This window comes from Carcharhinus amblyrhynchos, chromosome 3 (assembly GCF_965287045.1).
Source record: "Carcharhinus amblyrhynchos chromosome 3, sCarAmb.v2.hapA, whole genome shotgun sequence".
Classification (NCBI taxonomy): domain Eukaryota; kingdom Metazoa; phylum Chordata; class Chondrichthyes; order Carcharhiniformes; family Carcharhinidae; genus Carcharhinus; species Carcharhinus amblyrhynchos.
In genome coordinates this window covers 17,271,448-17,293,509 of record NC_137326.1, presented here as the reverse complement: position 1 = coordinate 17,293,509, position 22,062 = coordinate 17,271,448, and the positions used below count along the sequence as shown (strand labels likewise).

Here is a 22,062-nt window from a genome sequence, read left to right as displayed (position 1 = left end):
GAGGAGAAAAGTTCCATAAATGTCCTCATCCTCAAAGGTGGAGGAGCCCAGCACATCAATGCAAAAGATAAGGTTGGAACATGCGCAAAAATCTTCAGCCAAATGGATAATTCATCTCAGCTTATTATAGAGGACACCAGAATGTCAGCTGGATGCTGCAAAGGCTAAGGGGCTTAACAATATTCCAGCAATAGGACTGAAGAATTGTGCTCCAGAACTTGCTATGTCCCTAGCCAACGAGTACAACTAAAAATATTGGCATTTACCCGACAATGTGGACAATTGCCAAAGTATGTCCTGTACATGACAATCCTGAAACAGGACAAATCCACCCGGCCAATTACTGTCCTGCCAGTCTGTTCTTGATCATCAGTAAAGTGATGGAAGGGGTCATTAACAGTGCTATCAAGTGGCACTTGCTCAGCAATAACCTATTCATGGATATTCAGTTTGGGTTCCACCAGGGTCACTCAGCTCCTAATCCCATTGCAGCCTTGGTTCAAACATGGACAAAAGAGCTGAATGTCAGAGGTGAGGGGAGAATGACTGTCCTTGACATCAAGGCAGCAATTGATCGAGTATGGCATCAAGGGGCCCTGGCAAAACTGGAGTCAAATGGGAATCAGGGGCAATCCTTCCACTGGTTGGAGTCATACCTGGCACAAAGGAAGACAGTTGTAGTGATTGGAGGTCAATCATCGCAGCTCCAAGATATTACTACAGGAGTTCCTTAGGGTACCGTCCTCAGCCCAACCATCTTCAGTACTTCATGAAAGACTTTCCTTCCATCAAAAGGTCAGAAATTGGAACGTTCGCCAATGACTGCACAATGTTCAGTACCGTTCATGACACCTCAGATGCCAAAATACTTCAAACCTGGACAATATTCATGCTTGGGCTAACAAGTGGCAAGTAACATTCGCACCACACAAGTGACAGACAATGACCATCTCCAACAAGAGAGGATCTAACCATCACTCTAGACATTCAATGGCATTACCAAATTATGAATCTCACACTTTCAACATCCTGGAGGTTATCACCGACTATATAAATACCGTGACTACCAGAACAGATGAAAGGCTTGGAATCCGCAGTGAGTAATCCACCTCCTGATTCTCCAAAGCCTGTCTACCATTTAGAAGGCACAAGTCAGGTGTGCGACGGAATAATCTCCATTTGCCTGAAGTTGTGCAGCTCCAACAATACTTAAGAAGCTTGATATACCATCCAGGACAAAGCAGCCTACCTCTTCCACAAAGATTCAATCCCTACAACACTGACGTCCAGTGGCAGTACCATCTACAAGATGCACTGCAGGAACTCACCAAGGATCTTCGGCAGCACCTTCCAAACCCATAACCACTAGAATCTGGAAGGAGAAGAGTAGACACCTGCAAACACCACCACCTGGAGACTCCTCTCCAAGTCACTGACCATTCTTTTTCAAAAAAATATCATTGTTCCTTCACCGTCACTGAGTCAAAAACCTGGAATTTCCTCCCTAACAGCACTGTGGGTGGACTTTTACCACAGTGACTGCAGCAGTTCAAGAAGGCAACTCACTACCACTTTCTAAAAGGCAACGTGGGAAGCACAATAAATGCTGGCATAGCCAGCAATGCCCACATCCTATAAATGAATAAAAAAAAGAAACACTTCAAGATTAAAATTGATTTAAAAAACTTACGGATTCCACCTCTCCCACGACTCCGAAAATGAAAACGTGTGTTATGAGATAATTCTGAAAAAGAATTGAAAACGCGCATCTATTTATATTACTATTCAGTATCTAGCATGTATCATGCAATCCCTACAATGCAGAAGAAAGCTGTTCAGCCCATTGAGTCTGTACCAACAACAATCCCACCCAGGTCCTATCCCCATAACCCCATGTATTTACCCTACTAGTCTCCCTGACACTAAGGGGCAATTTAGCATGGCCAATCAACTTAACCCACACATCTTTGTATCTACAGAATGTTGTATCTATTTCTTGTATGTACAAGAAATATGTAATGTGTAAACCTATTTAATGGATTCAAAATGTAATTATCAGCTGCATTTAATTAAGTGTGTCAAGGTTTTGAGCAAGTTGATTCATCCGTTTTTTAGGTTACCTCTTATTTCAAGGGCTTCACATATCAAATTGTTACATCTGTCTGGGACAAAAAAGGGTAATGGCTGCAATTCTCCCCAAAAAATTCTAAGTTCTCAATTGCTGGCCAGCCCTGCAACCCCGCCATCACTGCTCCTCTTTGACTCCTCCCCACCCCCCGGTTGCTGGCCTCCCACATCTCTCTGGGCCAGCTCCAATATACCCTCTTCCCGGCCCACCACGATCTCCTGCTTTCCCTCTCGACAATCCCAAACACTCATCCCCACTCCCCACCCCCCCAACCCACCCAGTCAAAAAAGATTAAGGACGTGGGTTTTTATCTGGCAGTAGGGATACTTCAGTTGCAAGAAATAAAAGAGCTAACCTCAGAAAGTAAATTAAAGAAAAAGTTTCATAAAGAAACATTATTACTTCAACACTTGGGACCACACCCCGGGCACTTACAGCATGTTACCACTGGTTACATTATAACAGTGGGTGTCACACTGGGCCTGATATGATAGCAAACTTTGCTCCTGAAAGATCAGACTGCCCTTCTAACGGGTGTCCCAATGTAAAACAGATAAAAATAGATTAAATGACCTCTCTGCACCCCCACCACAGGATCCTCCCCTACCCCCCACCAGAGAGCCCTTCCACCACAAAATGGAATCCTCCCCACCACAGAATCCCACCGCCACCTCCTCCCCCAACCCCCCCCACCCCACCCCACCCCCCCACCACCCCCACCCCCGCAATGGACACAAATACTACTTCCCCCTAACATGGACACAGAAGAACATCCCACACAGAACTTCCCTCAAAACTGCCCTTGAACTGCCAGAGGGCGGTGCCCGGGCATGCCAGGGTACTGCCTGAGCGTGACTCCACCCCCGGGGGTTGTATTCAGCTGTGCCCCCCAGCAAATTCTGTTCACCAGGTGTACATTGTGGGGGATCTGTCGTAGTTCATGTTAGCCTTCATGCCGACATGAATGGACAGTCCATTGTGGGGGTCTTATAGGTGTAAGTGATTGATCTGTGTCTTCAAACAGATGTAAAGGGGGATCCTGATATTTAACTTTCGGATACCTGTTACACCACTGGCAGGGGGTGAGACAATTGAGTGGGGAATCCCACCAACTAAAACTTGTTTTGGGATTCCCAGTCAATCCTTCATCCTTTCCACCATTTCTACCTGCCAAAAATGGGAGCAGGAAATCCCCTCCTAAGATTATTTTCAAAAGGTTTACTTGGTCGAAATCTTGCTGGTACTTGAACTTTTGGTGCTACTGAGTCATTTTCTGAAAAAGAAAGGAAAGCATACATCTGGTTATAAAATTATTTTTTATAATTGTGCCTAACATGTAGCTATAGTATATTGTTAGTGTGACAATACTGTGCTATTTTGATATATTTCATGCTTCTGTAGACTGCTTTAAGAAGCAGTGTTTTGTGTCTAGAGTGGATTTAGCTGATAAAATTGTCACAGATGTGAAGAATGCAGGCTAATAACTGACTTTAGCTAGGAATATGTTACTATCTAGAGTTCATGGACCTTTTGTTTATTTAGATTCTCTTAGGATTTTAGATGAGGTATGCAGAATAGTATGGTTTTTGATTAGGTTGATTGACTGGAACAGGGTCATGTAATTAATCTGAGGAGAGTCTTTTGCAGGAAAGCCCAGTTTCATTTTATAACACAAGCAGTTGCTGCCTGGCTGCCAGAAGAAAACAATATCTCTCTGTCTCTTTCTTCTTAAAGGCTTTCTGAAAGCTCCAAGCCTGGTAGCCTAAGTATAAGCAAATGTTTTGCTAACTAATTTTAAAGAGAGTTGAGTCTATGAAAGAAATATTGCTTGATTGGAATTCATAGTGAAAGGTTACTCTTAGCAGTGTAGAGGATCAGAAGGACCTTGGGGTCCAGGTCCATAGGACTCTTAAGTTGGCCTCGCAGGTGGAGGATGTGGTCAAGAAGATGTATGGTGCACTATCTTTCATTAATCGAAGGATTGAGTTTAGAAGTCAGGAGATAATGCTGCTGCTTTATAAGACCCTAGTCAGACAAGACTTGTGGAGGATCATGTTAAAGTTCGGCTGCCCCCCCCCCCAAATTCATTCAATTGGTATGCCAGTTCCATGATGGCCAGAGTACTGGATGGCGGAGAATCCTCTGAGGCATTCCCAGTCACCAATGGCATCAAACAGGGCTGTGTGCACTGTTCTGCATTATGTTTACTGCCATGCTGAATGATGCCTTCCAGGACAGTGTTGCTGGAATCAGCCTCAAGTACAGAGTGGATGGGAAGCTTTTCAACCTGAGGAGACTTCAAGCTATCACCAAAGTAAAGGAGACTGTTCTGAGAGATTTCCTCTTTGCCGATGACTGTGCCCTGTATGCTGGCTCAGAGCCAGAGATGCAAATCAGTATGGACAAATTTTCCACAGGTTGTGACGACTTTGGACTCACCTCAACATTAAAAAGACCGAAGTCATGCACCAGCCTGTTCCTCATGCACCGTACACAGAACCCATAATCACAATCAAAGGGAAGAAACAACAGGCAGTGGACCAGTTCACTTATCTTGGCAGCACCCTCTTCCAAGCAGTGACTATTGATGCAGAAGTTAACTGCAGAATAGCAAAGGCGAGTTCTGCTTTTGGTAGACTGCGCTCTACTGTATGGGAATGTCGAGGAATCAGCCCAGCAACAAAACTGAAGGCCTACAGCGCCGTGGTGCTCACTACCCTCCTGTATGCCTGTGAAATGTGGACTATGTATCAAAGGCATGCAAGACAGCTCAATCATTTCCACATGACTTGTCTTCACAGAATATAACGCATCCGATGGCAAGACAAGGTACCAGACACTGAAGTTCTCTCTAGAGCAAGTCTACCATCAGTCCACACACTGCTGATGAGAGCCCAGACCTGGTGGGCAGATCATGTCATCTATGTCAGACAAGCGCATACCCAAGCAGCTCCTTTTTGGGGAACTCTCTGCCGGAAAATGTCGCATGGAGGGCAGAAGAAACATTTCAAAGACACACTCAAAGCCTCCCTGAAGTCGCTTGACATTGACACGACCACCTGGGAAACGCTGGCATAAAACCGCCCTACCTGGCGCTGCCTCATCCACAAAGGCTGTCAAGCTCACGAAGCAAGGCGTATTGCTGAAGCACAACTTAAGCACGAGCTGCACAAGTCCACAGCCACCAGCACAACAACTACAGCGTCTACACAAGTCTGTCTAATATCTGCCAGGACATTCCATGCCCAAATTGGCCTGATCAGTCATCTTCGGACACATCACAACCAGCCTCAAAATGACTAATGGTGTTGAAGTCCTCATCGATGACGATGGATGAACGAACAACAGTCAGACCCCACCTGGAGTACTGTGTGCAGTTCTGGTCACCTCATTACAAGAAAGATGTGGAAGATATTGAAAGGGTGCAGAGGAGATTTACAAGGATGTTGCCTGGATTGGGTGGCATGCCTCATGAGGATAGGTTGAGGGAGCTAGGTCTTTTCTCCCTGGAGAGACGAAGGATGACAGGTGACCTGATAGAGGTTTATAAGACGTTGAGAGGTATAGATTGGGTGGATTCTCAGAGGCTATTTCCCAGGGCTGAAATGGTTGTGACGAGAGGACACAGGTTTAAGGTGCTGGGGAGTAATTACAGAGGAGATGTCAGAGGTAAGTTTTTCACTCAGAGGGTGGTGGGTGAGTGGAATCGGCTGCGGTTGGTGATGGTGGAGGGGAACTCGTTGGGGTCTGTTAAGAGACTTGTGGGTAAGTACATGGGATTTAATGGGATTGAGGGTTATAGATAGGCGTGGTAGGTAGGGATATGATCAGTGCAACTTGTGGGCCGAAGGGCCTGTTTGTGCTGTGGTTTTCTATGTTCTATGTTAGTAGTTAAGAGTTGTGTCTTGTCATGTTTAAGTATTGTTCAACTGTAAAACTTTGAATTAATTCATTTGTTATTGTTAAATTAGGTTGTTACCAAGGCTCAATGGTGGCCATTTTTGGGCCTTGTTCAAGGGACAACTGGCACGGAGGTGGGTGCGGATCATGCTAGTCACTTCATGCCCGACTTTACCAAGTTTTCGTGCCCGAAAATGGGTGCAACATGATGGTAAAATCAGGCCTTAGTGTCAGGGGGATTAACAGCGTAGATAAGTGGGGTTACGGAGATAGGGCCTGGGTGAGATTATTGTTTGTTCACACTTGATGGGCCGAATGGCCTCCTTCTGCACTGTAAGGATTCTATGATAAATAGTCTCTTAGTGTCCCATGATGTACAGATCACAGCGGTAAATATGTAGGATTATGGAGATAGGGCTTGGTAAAATGCTCTTTGAAGGATTTAGTGCAGACTCAATGGGCCGTGTGGCCTCCTTCTGCAGTGTAGGCGTTCTATGTATTGAAGATATACAATTGCAAAATGTAGTTTTATTCAAACATTACCGTCTTCTGATGGTTTGTTAGCCACAAAGGTGTCATTGTTGTTCTCCTCTGGTTTTGTGACGACCATTGATGTTAAAGGAGTTACAAAGCTGTATTTGAGTGAAAGCTCCAGGATTCGATTTGTTAAGTTTTTCTTTTCATTAGTTTCTGCAGAGATCCTGAATACAACAATTAGTAACAATTAATTTTCTAACATATTTATCATCCAGTGCAGATGACACTTGTTTTGCCATTTAACCAATTGTTCCTGCAATCATTTTTAATGGTTCATACAACTTTTGTCCACATAAAGATGACCCAAGCCTTGAATCAAACCAGGATCCCTGGCACTGTGAGGCAACAGTGCTAACCACTGTGCCACTGAGGGGATAAAAACCAAAATATTAACCTGTCTTTCAGCTGCTGATGAACCATATATGTAAGTCTACCAGTCACTGTTTGTACAGCAATTATATTTCAAGCTCACAGCCAGAAAACTGCTACTTTACCGCTTCTCTAAGAGCTGTTGAATGGTCAAATAAGCCCACAGCCGCTCAGTGAAATCACCAAAAATGTATAGCTGCTGCCGAGTGATGTTTTCAGCTTCTGATACCTTCACATCAGTTTGTAGAATTAAGTTTTCATTGGCCTGTGGAAGAATGAAGCCCATTACATTTTGTCCTTTGTTCCATCAGATCTTCTTTGCAATCAATTATGTTATTACAGATAAAGGCCAAAATTTTCCAGCTCTTCCCACTGGTGGGATCTTTCCATCCCTCCCATGATGCCAACTCCCCACCTCTCCCCACCCCCTCCACCCCCACCATGGCATGTTCCCCAGTGTTGTTGGAGGGTGCAAGGCACGCAAAGCTGTAGTCGTCGACTGGACTGGAAGATTCCACGACCGGCCAATGGTGGACTGCCTCCACCACTGGAAAATAAGCCACAAGAGAGGGGCAAATAATCCTTTCATTTTTATATATTAGGCACAAATTATGTGAGCTATTTCATCTATCCAAACAACAAAGAAAAGGACAGGATTTTTGCAATATAATAATAATTTAGTGTTGATTTGAAATTTACAACTTTTTCTGGTCAACATTTATCCCTCAGCCAACTTCATTGGAACATGGATATTGCACATTCTCCTCGTGTCTGTGTGGGTTTCCTCCGGGTGCTCAGGTTTCCTCCCACAGTCCAAAGATGTGCGGGTTAGGTTGACTGGCCGTGCTAAAAAATTGTCCCTTTGTGTCTTGGGATGCTTCGGTTAGAGGGATTAGTGGGTAAAATATGTAGGGATATGGGGGTAGGGCCTGGGTGGAATTAGTGGTCGATGCAGACTCGATGGGTCGAAGGGCCTCTTTCTGGACTGTAGGGTTCTATGATTCTATGTTAACCGTTCAGGGATCCCATTGTTGGTTTTGGGACCTTGTTGTGTGCAATTTGGCTGCTGTGGTTACCTACATAACAACATTAAGCTACGTTGTAAGCGAGGGGATTAAGGGTTATGGGGAAAGGGCGGGAATGTGGAATTGAGCCACGACAGATCAGCCATGATCTTATTGAATGGCGGGGCAGGCTCGAAGGGCTAGATGGCCCACTCCTGTTCCTATTTCTTATGTTCTTATTATGTTACTGCAAAAATAAACAAAGCAATATGAGAGATCTAAAACATCTAAAAGACGTATGTTCAAATGCTTTCATTATGATAAAGCTTCCATCAAGAACTTCAGCTGAGCAATGCACAGGGAGAGCATTAGGGAGATCAGGTGCATGTGCAATAGTGCCCTCTACCAGTCATCAGCCAGCTTCCCAGCAATTACAGATTCCATTCACTCCCCATTCTGGCGAGAATCACACTTTGCCTCATTTTCTTTCTCTAAGGTTGACAAGATTTGAATTTTTCTCTTGCCAAAAAAAAGGTCTAAATCTCTCCCATTTTCACTTTGAATCTTTTGGTAAGATTGTTTCCTCTCCCTTTTCCCAAACTTTGATTTTAATGACACAAAATTAAAAACTGGCCATCAACATAAAAATAGAGAGTATGGGAAATGTTAACAAGGAGTATGTGAGAGCAATTCAAGGAAAAATCAGGAAAATTGTAGAAAAAAAAAGAGATGGTCCAATATTTCCATTTCACTGCATCGTCGTGAGTTCAAATTATCCTCACTGCCTTCTGGAGGACACAACTTGCTCAGTCGAATGGGCAGATAAATGACGGGCCAAGCTTAACATAGAGAAATTCAAGATTCTGGAATTTGTAAGTGAAGGATACCGATATTAAATTATAACATTTTAAAAAGAGCTGAAGAGCTGAGAGAAAAGATTTTTAGAAGTACATCCGCAAATTGATAAAGTTGTAACAAAAGCATGTAAGATCCTAGACTTTATGCATAGGGATATAGAGTACTGAACCAAAGTAGGTGGTGTGGTGGTAATGTTACTGCCCTAATAATCCAGAGCTCCAGGCTAATCGTCTGGAGGCACAGGTTTCATACCCTCCATGCCAACTCTTAGCACTTACATGTCCATTTACCCTGTATGAACCAATGAGGTATATAGTAATGATGTGTGGAAAAACTTAAAAGCGACCACTTCCAATTTTCCTTAAAATACTGCTGATACTACAATCCAATTAAAGTGTCAATAAATCAGACCTTTAAGTAATATCTTCAAGCATTTGGCGCCTCTTTATCTTATGTAAATAAACATTGAACCTTTGGCAAAATAGACCTAAAAGAAAAAGTCAAGCCACAATTTTAACATATGCACTTGCTTCTACAAACAATGGGAGTCTGGACTCTCAAATAAACCTCACTATGCACGCAATTTAAGGCAAATGCAGTAATAGAGAGATCAAGGAGTGTGTGTACCCAAACCTTTGAAGATGGCAAGATTAGTAAAAAGACTGTTAAAAAAGGCATTCTTAGTTTTAAAAGTACAGACATAGAGTGCAAAAGCAACAAAAAATATGTAAAGGGTGGAATTAGCGTCAAACGAGTTAGAAAACAAGATTTTATCGCCAATTTTTTCTATGAGGTAAGATAAGCAAATTTACGGCACTCTGCAAACCAGGATCCATCATGTGATCCTTGCCAGTGAAGCGGGGGTGGGGGGAGGAGGGTGTAGTGGTGGGTGGTAGGGTGTGCTGGACCAAGAGAAGATTTGGTGGAGGTGCTCAAGACATGGAAGGAAATTGACAAAGCATATATGGAAAGAATTTTGTGAATGGCAGGTCGGTAACCAGGTTAAAGTCCACAGGTTTATCTGGTAGCAAAAGCCACTAGCTTTCGGATTGCTTGCTGCTCCTTCGTCAGTTGAATGGGAATGCTGTTCACAAACAGGGCATATAAAGACACAAACTCAATTTACAAAATAATGGCTGGAATGCGTGTATTTACAGGTAATCAAGTCTCAAAGGTACAGATCATGTGAGTGGAGAGAACATTAAGCACAGGTTATAGAGATGAGTACTGTGTCAGGGCAGTTAGTGAGATTTTGCAAGTCCAGGCAAGTCATGGGTGTTACAGATAGTGTAACATGAACACAAGATCCTGGTTGAGGCTGTCCTCCTGTGTGCGGAACTTGGCTATCAGCCTCTGCTCAGTGCCTCTACGCTGTCGTGTGTTGTGAAGGCCGCCTTGGAGAACGCTTACCTGAAGATCAGAGGCTGAATGCCCGTGACTGCTGAAGTGTTCCGCAACAGGAAGAGAACACTCTTGCCTGGTGATTGTCGAGCAGTGTTCATTCATCCACTGTCATAGCATCTGCATGGTCTCCCCAATGTACCATGCCTTGGGACATCCTTTCCTGCAGCATATTAGGTAGACAACGTGGGCCGAGTTGCAAGAGTAAGTACCATGTACCTGGTGGGTGCTATTCTCACATGAGATGATGGCATCCTTGTCGATGATCCGGCACGTCTTGCAGAGGTTGTTGTGACAGGATTGTGTGCTGTTGTGGTCACTGTTCTCCTGAAGGCTGGGTAGTTTGCTGCGGACAATGATCTGTTTGAGGTTGTACGGTTGTTTGAAGGCAAGAAGTAGGGGTGTGGGGATGGTCTTGGTGAGATGTTCATCTTCATCACTGACATGTTGAAGGCTCCAGAGAAAATGTCGTAGCTTCTCCGCTCCAGGGAAATACTGTACGACGATAGGTACTCTGTCCGCCATGTCCTGTGTTTGTCTTCTGAGGAGGTCAGTGCGGTTTTTCGCTGTGGCGCGTCGGAACTGTCAATCGAAGAGTTGAGCGCCATATCCTGTTCTTATGAGGGTATCTTTCAGCGTCTGGAGGTGTCTGTTGCGATGCTCCTCATCTGAGCAGATCCTGTGTCTATAGAGGGCTTGTCCATGGGGATGGCTTCTTTAACGTGTTTAGGGTGGAAGCTGGAGAAGTGGAGTGTTGTGAGGCTATCCGTGGGCTTGTGGAACAGTGAAGTGCTGAGGTGACCGTCCTTGATGGAGATGTGTGTGTCCAAGAGTGCAACCGATTCCGGAGAGTAATCCATGGTGAGTCTGATGATGGGATAGAACTTGCTGATGTCATCATATAGTTGTTTCAAGCTAAGAGGAAAGAGCGTGGGACCAATTTTTTTGATGAATATTCATCAGCACGATGACTTTCTCGGCTGTGTCTCTATGATTCTAAGAGATTCTTGTTAGGGTGGTTGTTCGAAAAAGTTCGGCCTTTGATCTTTGGGTAAGCGTTCTCCAAGGTGGCCTTCACAACACACAACAGCGCAGAGTCACTGAGCAGAGACCGATAACCAAATTCCGCATACACGAGAACAGCCTCAACCGGGATCTTGGGTTCATGTCACATTATCTGGAAACCCCCCTGCCTGGGCTTGCAAAATCTCACTCACTGTCCTGTCTGGAGATAATACACATCTCTTTAACCAGTGCTTAACACTCTCTCCACTCACATTATCTGTACCATTGAGATTTGATTACTTGTAAAGACTCACATTCCAACCATTATTTTGTAAATTGTGTTTGTGTCTTTATATGCCCTGTTTGTGAACAGAACTCCCACTCACCTGACGAAGGAGCAGCAAGCGCTCTGAAAGCTGGTGGCTTTTGCTACCAAATAAACCTGTTGGACTTTAACCTGGTGTTGTGAGACCTCTTACTCTGTTTATCCCAGTCCAACGCCGGCATTGCCACATCATTTTTGGAAGACCAGGTAAGGACAACAGATTTCCTTCCCTAAGGGACATGAGTGACCTAGATAGCTTTTTACCCCAATTGACAATGTTTTCATGGTCATCATTCGCCTTTTAGTTCCAGATTTTAATTGAATTCAAATTTCAACATCTGCCATGGCAGAATTGAACCCAGATCCTGCAGCATTTCCTTGAGTCTCTGTATTACTAATCCAGCAACAATACCACTACGCCACTGCTTCCCCCTGAGAGAACATTTTAGAAAAATGTAAGAAATGGGAAGGGAGTCTGGATTAAGTAGATAGTTCTTTCAAAGGGCTGGCATAAGCATGATGGGTAACTTCCTACCACCGTGTAATACTATATTCTGTAATTCATACAAAATGTAAATAAATAAATTGGAATAACTGATAGCGAATACTTACAGTTTGAGCATGGACCCTTGCTGTGAGAGAATCCACGCTATTGTCTAAAATCTTGCCAGCCACGACAATTTCAGACCCATTATAAATCTGTCTAAAATTGACCTGAGTTAATTCTGAAATGAAGTTCTCTGGGTAGTGTAGCTCAATATCCAACAGCAGAGGATTGGCCACTTCATCATAAAAATCCTGTGAGAAAGAAAAAAAATAAAGAATTTGACATTAATTATAATACTGATAAATCTTGATCCTCGAAACTCCTATTGAAGCACTCAGAATACATTTGTATTTGTAAGGGCCAATAATACTAAAAGGGCTAAGGGCCAATAATACTAAAGCACTACAGCAGCTAAATATCAGTGTTCCTGCATGCCACACAAGTGCAGGGGATGTGAGCTGCAGAGCTCTTGGACAACAGAGCCTCCTTAATTTCATAGAATCATAGACTTGCTACAGCGTAGAAGGAGGCCATTCGGCCCATCGTGTCTGCACCGACCACAATCCCACTAAAACCCTATTCCCGTAACCCCACATATTTACTTTGCTAATCCCCCTGACACTAGGGGCAATTTAGCTTGGAAATCAACCTAACTTGCACATCTTTGGACTGTGGGAGGAAACTGGAGCACCCGGAGGAAACCCACGTAGATATGGGGAGAAAGTGCAAACTCCACACAGGCAGTGGCATGAGGCCAGAATTGAACCTGAGTCCCTGGTGCTGTGAGGCACTACTGTGCTGCCCTCATTTATTGATGCAGCACTGAGATTTGTCTCAGGGAGTGCTGAAAAGGAGGCTGTCATTTGTGACACTGAAGAACATCCTTCATTAAAAAAAAGACTGGTACAATCTTGACATTTATTTATTATGTCACAAGTAGGCTTACATTAGCACTGCAATGAAGTTACAGCAAAAATCCCCTAGTAGCCACATGGAAAGGAATCCACTTTGCTGGAAACTGCAATATCAGCCCTATTTCCAAAGCCCTATCACCAAAGGGAACCTTTGGTAATGTTATGGAGATGCTGAAGAAACAGCATGGCAATTTGGTCTACTCTGCTCTTAGGGTGGGATCTTACCAGTTGCAAGGAGGTGGTTTTGGTGGCAAGCGTTGGAGGAATTTTTGAAAATTATGTTTTGGGTTGGCCACCTGAGATGCCCCACTGTTTGGCAGCAACAGGTAGCTAAATAATGCCAATTTGCTGGCCAATTGGGACTAGACTGGGAACGTTGCAGGATGGTATCAGTGGTGGGTAGGCTGCACACTGCAGGCAAAACCTGGCACGTCCCTTGAAGTAACTTCCTGCTGCTAGACCAGAGGACAGCGAGGCCTTCTGTAGATAAACCTACCTCTTCTCTCCAAGTAGTGTCTTCCACAGAGTTGCAGACTATTCAGTGGAGGGTGAGTTAGCCTGGCAGATGTGGCCATGAATCGTTTTAAATAATTTGTCATTCCACAGAACCTTCATCTTAGAAACATAGATAGAAATGATCTTACTGGCCATTCACACCATTCTCCCACTGTAGTGAGGTCAGAGAATTTGGCAGCCAGACAAATTTCTGTTCACTGCAGCAGGGTGGGAAATCCCACCAGTGTGAATGGCCTTAACATTCTGGCCATAGAAAATAGGAACTGGAGTAGGCCATTCAGCTTTTTGAGTCTGCTCTGCCAAATCTTTATGATCATGGCTGATTATTCAACTCAGTAACCTGTTCCCACTTTCCCCCCACATTCTTTGATCCCTCAAGCCCAAAGCGCTATATCTAACTCTTTCTTGAAAACATGCAATGTTTTGGCCTCAGTTTCCTTCTGTGGTACAGAATTCCACAGGCTCATCATTCTCTGGGTGAAGAAATTTCTCCTCATTTCTGTCCGAAATGGTTTGCCCCTTATCCTCAGACTGTGACCCCGGGTCTGGACTCTCCTGCCAATGGGATCATCCTTTCTGCATCCACTTTACCTAGTCATGTTAGAATTTTATAGATTTCTTTGAGATCCCCCTCATTCTTGTAAACTCCAGTGGCTATAACCCTAACCAACACAATCTCTCCTCATATGTCAGTCCTGCCACCCACGGAATCAGTCTCATAAACCTTTGCTGCACTCCCTCCAGAGTAAGAACATCCTTCCTCAGATAAAGAGACTAAAACTTCACACAGTATTTGAGGTGCGGCCTGTATAACTGCAGCAAGACAACCCTATTCCTGCCATTGAATCATCTTGCTATAAAGATCAACATACTATTTGCCTTTTTTACTGCCTGCTGCATTTGGATGCTTACTTTCAATGACTGATGTAAGAGGACACCCAGATCTCCTTGCACATTCCCCTCTCGCAATCTATAGCCATTCAGATAATAATCTACCTTCCTGTATTTGCTACCAAAGTGGATAATCTCACATTTACCCACATTATACTACATCTGTCATGCATCCACCCAATCACTCAGCTTGGAGATTTTGAGATGAGCTCACATTCCCCCGTCTGCCTCCACAGCATCAACCTCTCCTGGTGGGACTGCCAACAATGAAACACTGCAGGCCCTCAGGTTGGCCCAGCTGGGTATCTGTCCCACCTTTTTTCCATGATTGGACGGTGCTCCTGTAGACAGCCTCCTAATTAGTTGCCTCTGGTAAGATAGCTCAGTAAAATATCTCACAACACCAGGTTAAAGTCCAACCGAGCTCAGGCCAGCAGCCAACAGGATCAACACCCATTTTTGGTCCAAATCTATGAGAATTTTAAAGATGGCAAGATTCCACCCTCCCCGATTGGGTGCGGGGCAGGAAGGTTGTCCACTAGCCTTCCTAACCCAGATTTATGGGCAGAGGTGGGGAGCTGATGAGGTCCCCACCTGGCACCATCCCACCTGATTGAAAGTCTATATCTCAATGGATATCAGGAACTATTCTGAAATGGCCAAAAAAGCATGATTCACTATAACATGTGTACTGTTTTTCCACATTTCCTCATTGCAGCACAACAACAGACCATATTCCATTAAATAGCAACTCCATCAACTGAAAATGTTGAGATTCGACAATAAATGCTTAGTGTTCTGTAGCTGAATCACCACCCAACTCTGGATATTACAGCATTCAACACTATACTAAGACTTCAGTTTAATGTCATTTAATGTTCTTTTAATTAATGTCATTCACTCAGAAAAGTTGTACTGCCTTTTCTAGATGAAGCCCAGTTCCATTTGGCAGGTTTGCTCAACATCAATTCCTCATTGGTAAAGAATCAAACTGTTATAAATTTGATACCTTCAGCAGCAAACTGAGTAACAAATTGCAGGGCACAGTCCTCCCTTCGTGGAATATTTACCCCTTTTGTCGAACAACAGAATCCAGAACTTCATATATAAATCAAAGAAAGGCAACTTGGCACATAGCTCGTAGAAGTGATTGGGCATATCTTATAATAACCCATCTCATAGAATTTGGTGACATTGATAAAAAGATTAAAACACCTTCCTCAGTATAGGCCCAAGCACTAATCGCCTTCACAAACAGCGCTGTGGATGCGCATATCTATATGGTATGTGAAATATAGTGGTTCGAGAAGGCAATGCCTTCTTAAGGACAATTAGGGATGGAGAATAAATGCTGGCCAGCCAGCTATAACCACATTCTGTGAAAGAATAAATAAAAAGTAAAAGGATAGCCAAAGTAAACTTGGCTTAAATTTTTTTCCCAGACTGAAGTATTTTAATTACAAAACATTATGGATACTTAACTCAGAAATCTTTGTCCTGTTTAACTGTTAACAGTTCTATAAACATCATCTTTGGCATTTCATTCCCCTTAGTACTATACTTTGTAGGTTTTTTTGGTTTTATACAAAGCAAACTGTTGTCCCACAAAGAAAATTATATTTACGAATCACTCACAACTTTTACAATTCATTCACAACAGTCAACAACCACTACAGCAACTTGGAAATGGAGTAACATATCAATTTTCATAATACTTTTCAGTGTATGGTTTTTACATAAAAAAATTGAAGGTTATTGTATGAGTGTTTGAATATTGGCCAGGCAGACCATATTCCTAGAAATAGAACCTTCAACTGTCAGCAGAATCCATGTTCTGACTGCAATTTTTAAGAATGTTTAAAACAATATTATAGTCAACACAGTAGTTAAAAAAAACCACCAACACCTCTACTTTCTCAGAAGATGAAGGAAATTTGGCATGTCAGCTACGATTCTCACCAACTTTTACAGATGCAACATAGAAAGTATCCTTTCTGGTTATATCACAGCTTGGTTGGCTCTTGCTCTACCCAAGACCACAAGGAAATATAAAACGTCATGAATGTGGCCCAATCCATAACGCAAACCAGCCTCCCATCCATTGACTCTGTCTACACTTCCCGCTGCCTCAGCAAAGCAGCCAGCATATTAAGGACCTCAAGCACCCTGGACTTTCTCTCTTCCACCTTCTTCCATTGAGAAAAAGATACAAGAGTCTGAGATCATGTACCAACTGTCTCAAGAGCAGCTTCTCCCCTTTGCCATCAGCCTTCTGAATGGACCTATTTGCATTAAGTTAATCTTTCTCTACACCCTAGCTATGACTGTAACACTACATTCTGCACTCTCTCCTTTCCTTCTCTATGAATGTTATGCTTTATATAGCATGGAAAAAACAATATTTTTCACCGTATGTTAATACATGTGACAATAATAGATCAAATCAAATAAAAAAAAAATCAGCTACTGACATGAATCAGCAATTGGAACAGGCACACCTTCCAGTTAATATTTTTGTGATCCTTTTTTGAGCTGTTAAAGCCACAATACAGCACTTGGCAGTGACCACTTTCATGTGCCACTAATTCACTGCATCTGCCATTGCAGGCATAAAATGCAAATTCAGCACTTAACTGCCAATTTCACAGAATCACAGAGTCACAGAATTCTACAGTGCAGAAGAAGCCCTTTGGCCCTTCAAGTCTGCACCAACGCATGAAAGGGCCTGACCTACACACCTAATCCCACTTGCCAGCACTTGGCCCATAGCCATGTTATGACGTGCCAAGTACTCATCCAGGTACTTCTTAAAGGATGTGAGGCATCCCGCCTCCACCACCCTCCCAGACAGTGCATTCCAGATCGTCACCACCCTCTGGGTAAAAAATCTTTCCTCAAATGCCCCGTAAACCTCCCACCCCTCACTTTTAACTTGTGTCCTCTCATAACTGACCCTTCAACTAAGGGAAACAGTTGGTCCTTATCCACCCTATCCATGCCCCTCATATTCTTGAACCCACTCAGGTCGCCCCTCAGTCTTCTGTGCTCCAGAAAAAACAACGCAAGCCTATCCAACCTCTCTTTATAACTTAAATGTTCCATTCCAAGCATCATCCCAATGAATCTCCTCTGCACCCCCTCCAGTGTGTTCACATCCTTCCTATAATGTGATGACCAGAACTGCACTCAGTACTCCAGCTGTGGCTTCACCAAAGTTCTATACGACTTCATCATGACCTCTCTGCTTTTGTAATCTATACCCTGATTCACCATCCTATTAATCTGCCTTTCCACCTTCAGAGATCTATGGACAAAGATGCCAAGGTCCCTTTGCTCTTCGGAACTTCCCAGTGTCAGATCTTTCATAGTATAATTACTCCTTCCAAAGTGCATTACCTCACACTTCTCAGGGATAAATTCCACCAGCCACTTATCCACCCATTTGACCATCTTGTCTTTCTCTTTCTGTAACCCAAGACACCCAACCTCACTGTTAACAACCTGGCCAATCTTTGTGTCGTCAGCAAATTTACTGATTTTACCCTCCACATACATATTGCATAAATGTTGAATAATAAGGGGCCCAGCACAGATCCCTGTGTTAAGTCGTTGGCCTCTAATCATTAAAGCAGCCGTCTGTTACCACCCTCTGTTTCCTACCACTAAGCCAATTATGAATCCACCTTATCAGATCACCCTGTTTCCCATGTGCATTAGGCTTCATAATAAGTCTCCCATGTGGGACTCGTCAAAGGCTTTACTGAAATCCCTGCAAACTACATCAACCGTACTACCCTCATTCACACACTTAGTTACATGCTCAAAAAATTCAATCGAATTTGCTATGCATGATCTCCCTCTAACAAAACCACGCTGACTATCCCTGATCAAATTTTGCCTCTCCAAATGGAGGTAGATTCTCTCTTTCACGAGAAGTGCAGTTGTAAACCAGTTAGTGTCAACAGGGATTTGGTTGCACTTAGGTTGATGCTACGGCAGCAATGGGAACATCTTAGAGGAAATTCTGGACCGTAATAAGTGGGACAATATCTTTAAATATTTAATAATCATTTTACCTGGAGCTGTAAGGGAGCATCTGAATCCTCATAAATTCTCCGTGCTACACCATTATTCTCCAGTGCCATTTTCTCCAGGAAACTGTACTTAACATCATAACCAAAGCCAAGGCAATACACATTGTACCTGCCATTGATAGCATTTTTAACATTCTGCTGGATTTTTGTTGGGTTTGATTCTCCTATAATAAAAATAATCAAATATAATTTATTTTGGAGCCACTCGTTTAATGAATGCAATTCATTTTCACTGAGTTGTTAAGGTTCTATTAGGAAGGGTATAAGGTTTGACTTCAGGCTATGATCATAGTAGTTTAGGTTCCAATTACAAAATCAACAATTATCCACTGATATAGATGTTTCAATGAACATATTCTTTAGAAATTGTTTGGTTTCTCTTTGACAACTAAATGCTTTTGTAATAATGCACGTATTTATATTGGAGAAAAATGTCAAGTCACAATTATTCTGTTTGTCTTACATATCATTATTTAGAACAGCTTATAACTTAAACTAAACTTTGTTTCACCTAGTGTTAATTCAACCTGCCTTTGGAAAAATGAAAAGAGCACATTTTTAAAAAATTCATTTAGGAAATGTAGGCATCTCTAGCTAGGCCAACATTTGGTTGCTCATCGCTAATTGTCCTTGAGAAGGTGATGATGAGCGATCTTCTTGAACTGCTGCAATCCATGGTATTAGATGTGATTCAATATTAACAAACCTGAAGCTGTGGACCTGCTTCAGAGACTTGAGCACATCATTTAGGCTGAAATTTTAGTATTGAGAGAACACTGCACTGTCAGAGGTGTCATTTTTCAGGTGAGAAATCAAACGATTTCAGATGCATGTAAAAGATCCCATGGCAATATATTGATGAGAAGCAGGGGGAGTTCTCACCAATGCCTTGATCAATATTTATCTACCACATCACAGAAACCAGGTTACATGACTATGACCTCATGATCGTACAATTGTAGGAAAATGGCTGCCACATTTCCTCTATTACAACAGTGATTACATTTTGAAAATAATTATCCATAAGTTTTGAAACCATGAAAGGCACAATTTGTTTGCAAATTGTTTTTATTCAGATATAGAAAACCAGTCTTGATCATAACACTGTTGCACTCCTGGGTCCCACTGTTTTTTTTCATTCAATCATGTGAGATGGGTGTGGCTGGCTGGCCAGAATTTGTTGGCCTTGAGATTAAGGATGACGGGAATTAACTCTGATTGCTTAAGGAAATTAAGAGGGAGATTTCTAATGCAGATCCAAATTTGTAATACAGGCAATCCTCCTGATTCAGCCTAGTTCAGGAAGGACCACTAGATATTTTATTCCTATTCTTTGTGTTTTATTATCTGAGGGTATTGTTTATGAAAGATTGCAATATTTTCAAGGAAATTCACATCAACACCAAAGGAAACACCAGAACGCAAGATCTGACATTGCCTGTCTCAAGTTTCAAGATCCAAGTTCACTTTCAAGATTTAAACTTTCCCAAGACAGAAATCGAAGGCCTTCATTTTATCTAACCTTCATTTGGATCACCATCTGTTAACAAAATAATCATGGAGACACTTCTTTCTGGCAGGATCTTTTCTTTATGGGCCTTGTTCAGGTGATTCACTGCTTCCAGCATAGGATCATTTATATTTGTTCCTGTGACAGAAGGAAATATTATTGTCTTTTCAAATTTTGCAGTCTGGATAGAAATTGTGTGAGACAACTAAAACTGGCACTATATTCGTTACTAAATTTTAGATAATAAAGCACAAGTCAACTGCCTGCTTTTAACAGTCAAAAAAAGTTCAATGGCAAAATACTCCTGCAGAATAGGCTATAAGTAGGTCTGCATCCAAAGCTGTTGATTAATCTGGTCATGTTGCTGGTGTCACTGTGTGTCAAAAGAGAACAAACTGGCCTTAACCTACCCTGTAAAAAGCTGCCCGAGTTCCAGAGAGTGCAAGCAAATTCTCTGCTGTAGCGTGGTGCATAGGAGGGGATAGATCCTGTTTGGATCAGAAGTGATTCCAACAAACACCACACTACCGGGGAAGAGATTGCCAAGGAAGTTAACACAAGAAGCTTAATTCTAAGGGCAAAACTGCAATGCAGAAGTTCAATGACTTCACCAAAGTTCATGAGGTGAGAACTTTCCTTACTACTCAACAAGCCTTGCCCGATGTTTGTACCATGTGCAGCCTGGTTCCCGCTTTCTTAAACTCTCCTAAACACTTCAATCCATTGACATCCCTTTGCATTTCTTAATTTCACCAGTACAACAACCTTCACTTCCCATTCCTCTTATCTTACTCACATTTACAAACCATGGGTGGGATTTTACAGCTTCGCTCAACCTGAAACTGTAAAATCCTGCCTAAGATCAACAGGCCTTTCAGTGGTCTGCCCCTCGCCTGCTCTGATTCCTGTGGCGGCAGTACGGTAAAATGCTGACCCATATATTCATGGGATTTTACAGTTTTGGGATGAGTAAGGCTGTAAAATCCTGCCCAGGTCAACAAACCTTCTGATGGTCCGCCCCTCACCCACTACAATTCCCGTGGTGGATGGGCTGGTAAAATTCTGGCCTAAATGTCTCACTCTGACATGCTATTCTTTCTTGCAGATGAAAGTTATGCGCAACTTGCAACAGGATACTGCAATGGGAGAAGGCTGAGCCGTGACCAGTTGCCAGGTTGTGAACTGGTGGGGTGGTAGGAATAAAGGTAGCAGAGAGGATGAAAGAATCAAGACTACTGCGAGGACAGATGTGCACAATGTGATCCTTGTGGACAAAAAGCAGTTAGATGGGATGAAATCTCTTTCCATTTATAAGAATGATGACGGGGAGCAAGCAAAATTATGCAGATACATTGGATTGCATTTTGCATTCTGTGGAAACCTGCAATGTGTGCAAAGCCTAATATTATTTCATCGTGCTTTGTCCAGTCCCTGGGGACAGATGGAATTATTCTACCTGGCTTAGAGATCTCCCGTGATCTTCCAGGAGGTGATGCTGGTGTCACCTGCTGCAGCTTGGAATATGCCTGTTGCTAAAAGCTGAGAGCCAGGGTGATGTTGACAACTACTGGCAATGCTGTCTGTGTCTTGGTGTGAGGCTGGAACTGTGGCTACAGCAGTCATGTCTTAATTTGGTCATTGACTTCTCATGGAGCAAAAGTGCAAATTGGAGAAGTTCTCCCTGCTGACCTGCTTTCAGTATTGTTATAGTATTGTGCTTCATTGTTGCAGAGGTGTATCAATGAGGAGATTCAGAGACTTGTTTAAACATGAACAGTTTATTGGTAGTCTTTAAGTATTTCTCGTTCCCAGGTTACTATCATGAATGGTGTTGTCCACCATGCTGGCTGGTTGCTTACTTGTAGAGGTTCTCTTTAGACTGGTCTCTCAGTCTGTCTTATTATGTGCCTCTATACATCATACTGTGGGCAGTGTCATTTTCCAGTGCCATGTTAAGCTTTGCTATGCCAAGCAGCTTTATAATAGAATGTAGGTACATAACCTACAATGGGTGGCATGGTGGCATAGTGGTTAGCACTGCTGCCTCACAGCACCAGGGACTG

General features: G+C 42.9%; 1 protein-coding gene across 1 annotated transcript in view; it reads right to left on the bottom strand.

Moving 5' to 3' along the window:
- Positions 1-22,062, bottom strand: part of LOC145362480 (inter-alpha-trypsin inhibitor heavy chain H3-like) — a 92,447-nt gene that overhangs the window by 55,331 nt on the left and 15,054 nt on the right. Inside the window, exons 11-16 of the mRNA XM_080218495.1 lie at positions 20,012-20,137; positions 18,472-18,653; positions 12,140-12,325; positions 7,060-7,199; positions 6,572-6,729; positions 1,691-1,744 (exon numbers count right to left, since the gene is read on the bottom strand). Coding sequence (XP_080074621.1) covers positions 1,691-1,744; positions 6,572-6,729; positions 7,060-7,199; positions 12,140-12,325; positions 18,472-18,653; positions 20,012-20,137 — 846 coding nt within the window. The remainder of the gene's footprint in view (positions 1-1,690; positions 1,745-6,571; positions 6,730-7,059; positions 7,200-12,139; positions 12,326-18,471; positions 18,654-20,011; positions 20,138-22,062) is intronic.